Genomic DNA, 11638 nt, shown 5'->3' on the forward strand with positions numbered 1-11638 from the left:
TTAAAAAAATAAATAAATAAATAAATAAAATGCACACAGTATAAGATATAGCATCCTAGCCCTTTTTAAGTACACAGTTCAGTGATTCCAAGCTTTACTTCTTAAATAGAAATTTATAAGGCAATAATTTGCTTATTAGAACATGTGGTAAAAAGTTAGGCATTAAAAAACACGTACTATCTTAAAAAATTAAACATAAAAAATAAAATAAAAAACACGTACTACCTATGCACACAACGGGGAGCTGGCAAAAGCTTAGATAGGAAGGCACTCACATATCCCACTGTTAGGAGGGTAAGTTGATACAACCTTTCTGAAGGGCAATTTGGCAGCACAGATAAAAATACCTTAAAAAAACCTACAAATCTGGATCCAGAAATTAAATTCCAAGGCACTAGTCTTTAGAAATGATTAAAGAACTCCACAAGGACTCAGCAACGAGGAGGTTCAGTGCAGAACTATTTACAGGAGCAGTTGGGTTATATGCATCATAATATGTCTGCCTATGTTGTATGAGCCCTCAAGACCGTCGTGTGGAACGAATTCACTGATGTGAAAATCCCTATCGTGGTGTCAGGTGAGAGAATCTGGTGAAACAATCTTGTATGCGCAGTACGGATGCCTTTAAAAGGAGGGCACCGTTGATGGGACTCACACAGGTACGTGTGGGCACAGGTGCACACACGTATCCACACAGAGAAGGAGATGGCACAACTATGGCCCTTTCCTGTGTAGAGGGATCATAGGTGATCTTCCAGACCATTTTTGCACATTTGAGCATTCTATTTATGCACCACAAGCATCTGGACGGTGGAGGGAAGGGCCCTCCAGGCGGCAAGCCCACAGCCCATGGTGCATCAGCAGCAGCCTGGGGAGGCCCATGGGGAAAGGATGCGGGATGAGGTGTGAGGAAGAAGGCTGGGGGGAGGAGCCAGCCGCAGGAAGCACCCAGCTTCCATCCTGGAAAGAGACAAAGTCCTTGGGCACCTTGGGGAGAGTGACGTAATCTGACACGTTGGCTGCTGTGCTGTGAACGGTATGAAGGCAGTAGGAGAGACCAAGAAGGAGGGTATGGAAGTAACCTAGGCAAGAGGTGAGCAGGGTCTACGCAAGCATAGAAGCAGAAAGGGGTGAGAAGCAGATTTATTCTGAAAAACAGAACCAACGAGATGTACTGAGAGGCAGGAGTTACCACGAACTGAAACGGTAGGCCTGTGGGGAAGCAGGTTGGCAGGTGAAGGTCTTGCAGGAGACCCGGGGCCCAGCTGGGAGCTCAGCGTGAGGTGCACTCAGACAGGAATCAGAGCCAGCAGACCGGAGAAGACTGGGGGTGGTGGAGGGAGAGGAGGTGAAGGGCCTCATCCTCCAGATCATGCCCATCTTAGCAGGTCAGGGAGATGTGGCTGCTCAGGCAGCTAGGGGGTGGCCCACCAGGGAGGGGCACACGGAGGTGACAGCCCACTGCAGTGGCTTGAAGGCCCCCGTGTGGTCAAGGGTTTACTGGATCTGGGACACTGCAGAGAGTGAGCTGACAGCTAGGCCCTGTGGTCAAAGAGTGGGACAGAGTCCCAGCGGCCTGCAGTTACTGGGGATGAAGCAGACAGTGCGAGAGGCCGGGTAGGCCGAGGACAGGGTTCAAGGAGCCGAGGGAACAGGTGTTGCAACGTGGTCTTCATTTTAAAGGCTTGCGCTGCTCTTGTACAGAGGGTGTGGAGGAGGGTGTGAGAAGCAAAAAGACCAGCCACGTTCCTGGAATAGACCACCCGAGAAACACGAGTGGCACAGACCCCGAGCTGGTGGTGAAGCAGAGAGCCAGGCACCTTTGGGCCACTCGGGTGACTGTATGCGGGATGGCAGGAAAACAGGCACCTGGGCAGGATGAAGGAGGAGGTTTCTGGATGGAGTGGAGGGAAAACAGAAGGGGCAGCTTGGTGAAGATAAAGTCACACTGACTCTGGACGTGGGTGCGACTCTTACATCTGGACCTGAACCATCAGGCAGACAGCTGCATACAGAGCTGGAGCTCAGGAGAGGGCAGGGCTGGGGACAGCACTGTCAGAGTCCACCAGCTGATGGATTCACAGATGGCTCCCACCAACCAAGTGGAGGCGGGAAAGAAGAGAAGGCTGCAGCCAGGTCAGCGGGCCAAGAGCTGGTTTTAACCAGGGCCGGGGCTCTGACAGGTGAGTAATACAGTGGAACTGCAGGTATTCTGATGAGGATTAATGGCAGTTGTAGACCACATAGTCTAAACTGAAAAGAAGTAAAACGGGCTCAAGGTTAGCAAGGCTTCACTAGCAGAGAATATGAACAATTAGCTTTGGATGCTCAGTAAAGAAAAGTCTGGGAAACATATTTTGGGGAATGCCCATCTAAGCACTGGCCATGAGCCAAGGGACTGAAAAGGCCACTCTTGTCATGGGCTGAGATGGCACGTAATAGTTGTTCTGACTTCAGGCTTTGCAAATACTCTTGTGGCCTATTAGGTCCGGCTGTCCGCCAGGAGCGTGTAGACTGGCCACGGAGACCTGAGTAAGAGCACAACTCCAACCTAACAACGCTGAAATAGACAAAATGGAAATAAAATCTGGTCTGTCCTGTAACCGAGGACACTTCACTCCCTAGCATGTAAGCGGGAAGACAGCTCTGACTTCTTTGATTTCAACGGCCTGAGGCAGGGCATACTGCCGCCAGGTGCTCACGTGCCCATCGAAGGAGAAAACCAGTGCACAGAAAGCCCCAGAATGCCCTCCTACTCTTCCTACAAGTGCAGGACACCGTAAACTAGAATATGGCAGCAGCTACAAAGGATGGTTGTCTAAGGAGCATGGGGACTAGAACACAGTGACACATCATTTTTATTAACGTTAATTAAAAGTTGATATAGTCACTCAGGCCTCTAAGAGGAATACTTCCACTCAGAGCCGATGAGTAATGACATGCGGCGATTAAAACCATGTCAAAGAGGTCCAGAAAAGCAGCCAATTCTCTGCCTTGTAGCCAATTCCCAACAAGCCACTTGTTTAGAAACTGACAATACTCTACACTTACACCTGCTCATCTGTGCAATGCTTTAAAAAATCTGTCACCCAAAGAGGTTTCTCTCTGAAGTGGTGAGGCAGAAGTCTCTCTTTAAAGCCGAGCAGCTCGGGCGCCTGGGTGGCTCAGTTGGTTAAGCGACTGCCTTCGGCTCAGGTCATGATCCTGGAGTCCCGGGATCGAGTCCCACATCGGGCTCCCTGCTCAGCAGGGAGTCTGCTTCTCCCTCTGACCCTCCTCCCTCTCGTGCTCTCTCTCATTCTCTCTCTTGCAAAAAAAAATAAAAATAAAAATAAAAAAATAAAAATTTATAAAAAAAATAAAAAATAAAGCCGAGCAGCTGAAGTCTCATCTTGAGCATCAGACTTACACACATCCACACGCCCACCTGAGACTTCCACTGGACTTCCCACATATCCGAAAGCTGACAGGCCACAAAGAGAACTCCTTGATTGCCCTCCAGGCTCAGCACCCCCATCTCGGCTGATCTCCCAGCTGCTTAAGGTAGAAACCCAGGTGGCAGCCCCAACCCCTCTTTCCCCTAACCCCTTAAACCTCAAACCCCCAAGTCCTGCAAGTGCTTTCAAGTGCTGTCACAAAAAGCACATGGTGCTCTTGAATGCTTTCCACCATGCCAGCTCCACCTTTGCCTGAACCTCTGCGACAGCCCCCCAGGGGTACCATCACACATCGCCAGGTGCTCTTTTTAAAACATGACCTGGATCACCTCACTCTGCAGCTTCAACCCTTAGGAACTTAGGAAACTGAATCATCTAACTATGCAAGTACTGAGCATGAGATGCCTCAAGGCCAACGGGGTCAGGGGGAAGAGCGTGGTGGGTGAACAGGTTCAGCCTGAGAGTGGCAGCCAAGTCAGGGGCCGTGTCATCACGGGCCACTTAGGGAGGCTCAGGGAGGGCACAGCTGCTTTCTCGTCTCCAGCCTCCCTCTATCTCTGCAGCACCCTCAGAGAGAAGTTCTTCTATCACACCCATCTTACAAATGAGGAAACAGAGGCACAGAGAGAACAAAGACTCCAAATCTCAGAGCTGCATGGCAGAGGCAGGACCGAAGCCTGAGCAGCCTGGTGCCAGTGTCTGCAGTCCCGATGAGAGCATCGCTCCCCCTCCCGGAGGCCGTCAGCTTGGGGGCTGAAGCTAGCCGAGTGACCAGGGCATCGGGGGTGCAGGCACGAGGACAGGGCTCCCAATGGACCCTGCGGCTACCCCGGCATTTCAACAAGCCCTGGTTAGGGCAGGAGCCTGGCCAGCAGAAGGCATGCAGCACACACTGGGTGCCTAACAAGCATCTTAAAGGAATGGGCAGGTTCAAGAACAAAGAAAGGACACTGTCCCATCCCATTATCCTTTACCTTCTGTGCAGCACCGAAAATTGCAGCCAAAAGTTTTGGTAGAAGAGAGCTGGTGAACTTATGAGGGAGGGAACAAGTGTGCTCAGGAGCCTCACATGGGGTTGGTCCTTTATTACAGCAAACTCAATGACGTTGCTATGCAGACCTCCTGCTTTCCAGTCTTTTTTTTTTTTTTTTAACATTACAAAGCTGGTTGTAAAAAAAGAACTCACATGTAACAGGTAAATGCATGTATGTGAAAATACAACGTAGCACCTCCGAGTCCCTGTGGATCCTGTCCCACTGACCCCGTGACAGGACTGCTCCCCACTGTGCTTCCCCTGCGGTGTTCTGTCCCTCCACCCACCGCCAGCAGGAGGACCGCCTGGGGCGTGAGGTGGAAATGCGAGGCCAGGCCCTGCTCCTCCGCCCTCCTCCCGCATCAGCCGCACGCCCTCAGGGCTCTGCCCTCAGTGCTCTCCGTGGGCAAGACTCTGCCCTCTGACCTTTCCCTCAGGCTCGAAACAGTGTGTCCCGAGGATCAAGGAACACCAAAGAGTGCCCGACTTCTGCGACTCTATGATGGGATGGAAGCCATCAGCCCGGCGCTCCTGCTTCATCCCCAACACCCAGCAGGGGACCCCAGCACCTCAGCATTTACCTGCTGGGAATTTCTGAGTTCCTGGGATGGGCCTTGAAAGTGGCAACTACGAATGTGTATCAACACAGAGGGTGTGAGGAACAGGTTTCCTGCATTTGTCCCACATCAGTCTCAGGCAGCCGAACGTGCGGACAGGTGTGATCCCCTGCAGGCTGCTCTCGCACGCGGCCCCTGCACAGCAGAAGTCTCTCGGGGATGAGGGCGGCCCCAGGATCCACTCAGGATTAGTTTCCTGTGCTCACAAAAACAACCCTGGTTCCAGGCAACTACACGGCCCCTGGTCAGGAGGGAGTGCCCACACTTTCCCATAGTCTGCACTTCCACGTTGCTCCAAGCCTCGTGTCCAATGCCGGACAAGAACTAGAAAACCCTGCTGTCTGAGAGGAGCCCCAGATTCGTTTCTATGAGAAGGAGCTTGTGGCCAGCACCGTTTCTTTCCCACTGTCTCAGCGAGGAAACAATTCCACAGGATCTAACCTCCTGGACTCTCCCAGTGTTAATCAATACACTTCCAGAACTGGCTGGAGCAAGCGTGACTGTTGTGCATCGCATTCTGTCCTATTTATAGTTTCAACTCTCGCTTTGTGTTTGCCTGGATTTAGGAAACAAGGTGTCTATCTATGAATGCTGTTCAATTTGAAACCGATCCCACCGCAGAGAAAAAACTACCCAGAAAGTGATACTTCTTCCTAATGAAGCGGTGTTATTAGGTTGGATCATCAGAAATCGCTACAATTTAGCCACTGTGAACAATGAAGTAATTTTTATTAGTCAGCCTAATATTTATCAGATGCTGCTAACAGCAATGAACTTGCAGTGCTTCCCAGATGAAAAGGTTATATAACGTAATGCTAAAGAAAATTTGCAATAAAAGAATAATAGGTAGAGAATACATTAATTGAATTCTTTCACCCACCCACCCACCAAATGCTAAATATAGATGTATTAACAGTGCGTGCAAAGTGTGCTTTTTAACTGAGATATATCTGACATATGACATTGTATTGGTTTCGGGTGCATAACACAGTGATTCAGTATTTGTACACATTGTGAAATGATCACCCCAGTAAGTCTAGTGAACATCCATCACCTCACACAGTTACTAATTTTATTTTCCGGTAATGAGAACTTTTAAGATTTACTCTTTTGGCAACTTTTGAATATGCTCTATAGTATTATTAACTATAGTTACATGTGCATGACATCCCCGTGACTTATTTATTTTATAACTGGGAGTCCGTATCTTTGACCACCTTCACCCATTTCACCAACCTACCACCCCCCACCTCAGGCAACCATCAATTTGTTCTCTGTATCTATGAGCTTGGGTTTTTTTGTTTTTAGATTCTACATTTAAAATGTGAGATCATACAGTGTTTGTCATTTTCTGACTTATTTCATGTGGCATAATGCCCTGAAGTCCATCCGTGTTGTCACAAATGGCAAGACTTCTTCCTTTCTTTTTATGGCTGAGTAATACACCACATCTTCGCTATCTGTTCATCTGTCAATCCACTCCCCCTGGAGTCCCCACACCTTCTGGCATGCAGATGTCAGGAACTGATGAATGCGAACGACCACTAAGGCAGGCATTTCTGTGCTTGATAATAATGTTAAGCCTACAATGGTCACCTGTTAATCTTAAAAATGAGAATGAGGACTATTTTCTCTAAGAATGAAACTAAGTGTTCCTGACAGTGCTCTAGGAAACCACTTTATTACTTGGGAAGTGTACCGATGCTTCCAAGGACTGTGAACTACTGACCTCTTAGCATTTCTACTTCTGAAATTAGATTTCTACTGTGAGTTATATTCAAATAAATTGAAATTTGGCTATTCTAGTTGCTACCTCATTTTTAGATTTACACAAAAGCTGCAAGGACAGGACTCAGAGCCCCCTTAACGCCCCTTACCCCACTCCCCTGTGGCCCACCTCTCACAGGACACTAGCGCGTTTGTGCAGAACACTGGGACTAGCTCCTAAACCTTGGCCTCGACTCTGATCTCACTGGGCTGCCCACTAACACCCTTGCAGGGCCTCACACTGCATTTACTCATGTCTCCTCTGTGTCCTCTGGCCGGGACAGCTTCGTGACACTTCTGGACCATTCCTCAGGTTGGCTCTGACTGTTTGGTTTTACTGGTACAGTGTTTTTAAAGATGTGCCTCCGGCACTACGAGGATCAAAGAGACAGAAACTTAAAATATCTTGTAAATTATTCTTAGTAACTTAGGCACACACATCTCCTGTTCCGTTCTGTCATCCATCACGGCTTACTTAAGTTCCATCAAATACAACGAGGTACTCTCCCGACTCTTCAATGTGAGCCTTTGGGGAAAGCAAGTATTAATGGATCTGGCCATTCCACAGGGCTGCTCTGGATGAAACAAGAAGCTGACATGAGTTTCCTGTTAGTGGAAGTTTCGCTGGCAATAGTTTGGAAGAAAGGACCCTGTACCGCAGCTGTTCCCGCCACACGGGAAGGACTTGGGTGGCAACCAGCGCAGCGCTGAAGATGTTTATGCAGAAGGTAAAGAAATGTTGGTCTATGGAAATGAACCACTGATTAAGTATTTAAGAAGCCAAGCCGACTTTACTTGTTGTACAAAATTACATTAGGAAGCAGGTGGGAAGTGAGTTCTGCTGAACTCAGGTGAGAACCACTCGATGAATCTACACCTACATCAAGCAGTAGCCACAAATTCTCTTCTCCCCTGCTTGCAACGAAATCAGCAACGACTGAACTTCTCAAAACACAACTGCTCTTTATTTGGTTCAGGGCAAGTTTTCTCAAGTTCCCCACAGTCGGTGCCTCCCGTTCTGCTCCCGTGGAAGTCACGGCGCCCAGGCCCCATCACTGCACATCCCTTACCCGCCCCCAGCACAGCCTGCTTGCAGCCTGTCCTCCGTACCCTGAAAGCCGCACAGTGAGCAGGCCCGCGGCCTGCTGGGAGAGCCACTGTGGGGCTCAGCTGCCCTGACACCACTGGCAGGACAGGGAGGCCAGTCATTGGGACAGATCCGAGGGACAGCCTGCAAGAGGCCTGGAGGGACGAGTCCAGTCAGGGAAGGGGGCTCGTGTGCAGTGAGGCAGGCGTGGAGTGGCAAGCATGCGGGGCTCTCGGAGCCACTCTCCTGAGCGGGCCTTCCCTACACGGCTCCCCGCTAACTCAGCTCATCTTCCCAGTTGCTCTTCGAGCTGTCCACTCTGTCACCCGAGTAAGGTCTACTTAAACATTACCGAGTGCCAGGCACCATGCCAAACACGGCATCATCGGGGCCCTCGTGGGTCTTAAAATATAGTGGAGGCAGACAGACAAAATGCAGCCAAGGAAATAACTGTGAATCCGAATTTGAGAAAGTAAAGATTAAGACCCTGAGGAGGGGGGCGCCCGGGTGGCTCAGTTGGTTAAGCGACTGCCTTCAGCTCAGGTCATGATCCCAGGGTCCTGGGATCGAGTCCTGCATCAGGCTCCCTGCTCCGTGGGAAGCCCGCTTCTCCCTCTCCCACTCCCCCTGCTTGTGTTCCCTCTCTCGCTGTGTCTCTCTCTGTCAAATAAATAAATAAAATCTTAAAAAAAAAAAAAAAAAAAGACCCTGAGCAGGGTCCTGCAAGAGGAGGATGGGCCTCCGGCTGTCCCTGGGGTGCTGAGGACACTGTGCGAGGCCGGGTCTGGGAGAGCCGGCCACGGGGCGGGGTGCTGGGGGAGGCTCAGGCCTGTCCCCCCGCGGACCTCCTTGGGCGCTGTGGGTCACCTGGGCTACACTTGCACCGGGGTGCCTGTGACCTGTACCACGGGGGCCCCCTGTTTTGAGTATGAGCATCCTTTTTCAACGCAGAGTGATTTGTTGGGACTCCCAAGCGACAGGAGCCACAGCTCCGGTGACAACTGCTCATCCGCCCGCACACAGCTTTGAGGAGACTGCCGGAGCCGAGAGGCTGCCCTGGGGCTCACACCGGAGTGGGCTCAGCACAATACTGACATGCACAAGCCGTTTTCACATACTTTCCGGCTTTTTAATTTCACATTGTAGTGCATTTTTCTGTTCGGTGAAATGTAAATTTGCTAAAGAACCGTGTCTTCTACTTGTGTGAATGCCTCCTCCCCACCCTACCAGCCAGCAAACCGCAGATTCATGCCCAGGGGCATCCCCTCCACTCGAGGATCTACCTTCCTAGGCCTTCTCGGCACCACAGCACGACTCTCCAGGTCAAACCGAGTCTCCCGTCCTCCCAACTCCAGGAGTACAGCCAACCCGCACCTGACAGCCCTCCAGGAGGACACAACCCCACCACTCTCACGTACCTTCAAGCACCCCGGATTTCTCCTGCAACCCCTCCCACCCCGTCAAACTTCACTTAAAGCTCTTGCCTCTGTCTTCCACCCCCGGGCCATGTCACTCATGCCAATGGTCTGGGAATCTACCCGGCCCACCCATTGCTGTGCGTGGCCTTGACCAACTGCTTGGATGGAGATGGTCACACTGCAGGAGCTGGTTCCCCACCGATTCACTCCTGCCTTTCGTGAGTAGCCCAGGACACTTGGATGAAAATAAAACAACAGGATAGCAACACTAGAGAAAGAGCCCGAAACATCAGAGAGAGTATACTTCTCCTCTGCTCTTAACTGTGTTTATTACATTTGTAGAGTGCTTTATACTTTAAAACAAACACTTCCGTATCTGCTTCCCATTAGATTACTGAGAAGCTGTGTGAGCAAGGGAGGCCCTTACTACGTCTTCCATGACACTCGAGCAAGCAGCACCCAGAGCCTGCACACAGGGCCTTTGTCACCTGGCATTCGGTAAATTGTACCAACACTATGACCCAATAATAGGCCATGGGACATAGTCAACAATATGTAAGGAACAAACAGTAACAGCACAATGGCCAAGCAACTCTTGTGTAGAAGTGACTAATGCAGGGCGCCTGGTGGCTCAGCTGGTGAAGCATGTGCCTTCGGCTGAGGTCATGATCCCGGGGTCCTGGGATCGAGCCCCACATCGGGCTCCCTGCTCCGCGGGGAGTCTGCTTCTCCCTCTCCCTCTGACCCTCCCCACCGCTTGTGCTCTCTCTCTCTCTCAAAAAAAATAAAATCTTAAAATAAATAAATAAATGATTAATGCAATAAAAACTGCTGGACTTGGTATTTTATCGTTATGAGTAAGCAGCTCGGTGCTCCTTCTCCTCTTCATACTAGATAACACCTAGTGAGTTCTGTCTGTGTTCATTGTTCTCAGACTATATTTATGAACTCATTAATCCTTGTATGAAGCCCAAGTGTTAGAAAGTGGTTTCTTTTTTTTTTTTTAAAGATTTTATTTATTTATGAGAGAGAGAATGAGAGAGAGAGAGAGCACATGAGAGGAGGGAGGGTCAGAGGGAGAAGCAGACTCCCTGCCGAGCAGGGAGCCCAATGCGGGGACTCGATCCCGGGACTCCAGGATCATGACCTGAGCCGAAGGCAGTCGCTTAACCAACTGAGCCACCCAGGCGCCCCAGAAAGCGGTTTCGTCCCCACTTTACAGATGCGGAAACTAAAATACAGTAAAATTAAGTAACTCGGCCAAAGTCCCATGCAATTCATGGTGGTGAGCTCAGAATTCTGACCAAGGCAGTGTGGCTTCAGGGCAGGTTTTCTGACCAATACGCTACACTCTCGTGTAACATCATTTTAGCCTGCCTGGAGGGTCTTCCATGTGACCCCGCTGATACAGAACACCACCTCTGTGATAAAAAGTCAGAGCAGTAATGGCCACCATTTACATAACCGTGGTAAGTAACATACAAAATTAAGCTGTTAAACACTCACCCCAACCCTACAAAATACTATTTTCTTCATTGTGGAAATAAAAAACAGGACCAAGACCATGGGGCTCAAAAATGGCAAAGCTCCCATGAGCTGGACTCTATTCTGACCAAAGCCTATGCCCTCCCTCCACACTTGAGCATCTTGGCATGTGCTCTGGATTGGCTGGAATCCACACCTCAGAGCCCCGCGGCGTCCCTCCCTGCAGTTCCCTCTGCAGGGAGGGAGAGAAGATGATGCTCTGCAAAAGTTACCCATGAGGAGGAGTGTCCGCGTGGTTGAAACAAGAGAAGAGAGATCTTTAAAATGCACTTCTATGTGCACGTGTGCACGCAGACACACCAACATTCAGCTACCACTATGATCTGTTTACACGCTGCTTCGTCACTTATGTGGATCAACATACCTGAGACCACAAAGACCTAGGTGACAAAGCCTACTGTGCATACTTGTACTTAGCTAAGCATCACACATAACCAACAAGTGAAACCGTGACTTTGTGGGAGAAAGCTGTGCCTACAAAAATCTATTTGCCATTAACACCAGTAAAATAACTACCAGCCTTTTTACATTGTAACTTTTACACGTAAGGGAGAAAACCATATACCACAGGGAGGTATTTACATAACGTGGTCATCTGATTACGATAAAGCAGATTCTAATTACCTTGACAGAATCCAGTAAACTCCTAGGAAAAAATCGCTTCAAACCAACATCTTTTCTGAAACATAAAAAGAAGCGTATTAACAAATAACACCACCAAATCAATTAATATA

The 11638-nt window shown here is 49.6% G+C and overlaps 1 protein-coding gene across 17 annotated transcripts in view; it reads right to left on the reverse strand.

The window, feature by feature from the left end:
* PTK2 (protein tyrosine kinase 2) overlaps window positions 1–11638 on the reverse strand; it is a 261505-nt gene that overhangs the window by 109989 nt on the left and 139878 nt on the right. For all 17 annotated transcript variants that reach the window (XM_081816607.1, XM_081816606.1, XM_081816604.1 and 14 more), the window contains one exon: window positions 11529–11583. In XM_081816607.1, the coding sequence (XP_081672733.1) occupies window positions 11529–11583 (55 nt within the window). The remainder of the gene's footprint in view (window positions 1–11528; window positions 11584–11638) is intronic.

This window comes from Leptonychotes weddellii, chromosome 4, assembly GCF_054177405.1.
Source record: "Leptonychotes weddellii isolate Sample4059 chromosome 4, ASM5417740v2, whole genome shotgun sequence".
Classification (NCBI taxonomy): Eukaryota; Metazoa; Chordata; class Mammalia; order Carnivora; family Phocidae; genus Leptonychotes; species Leptonychotes weddellii.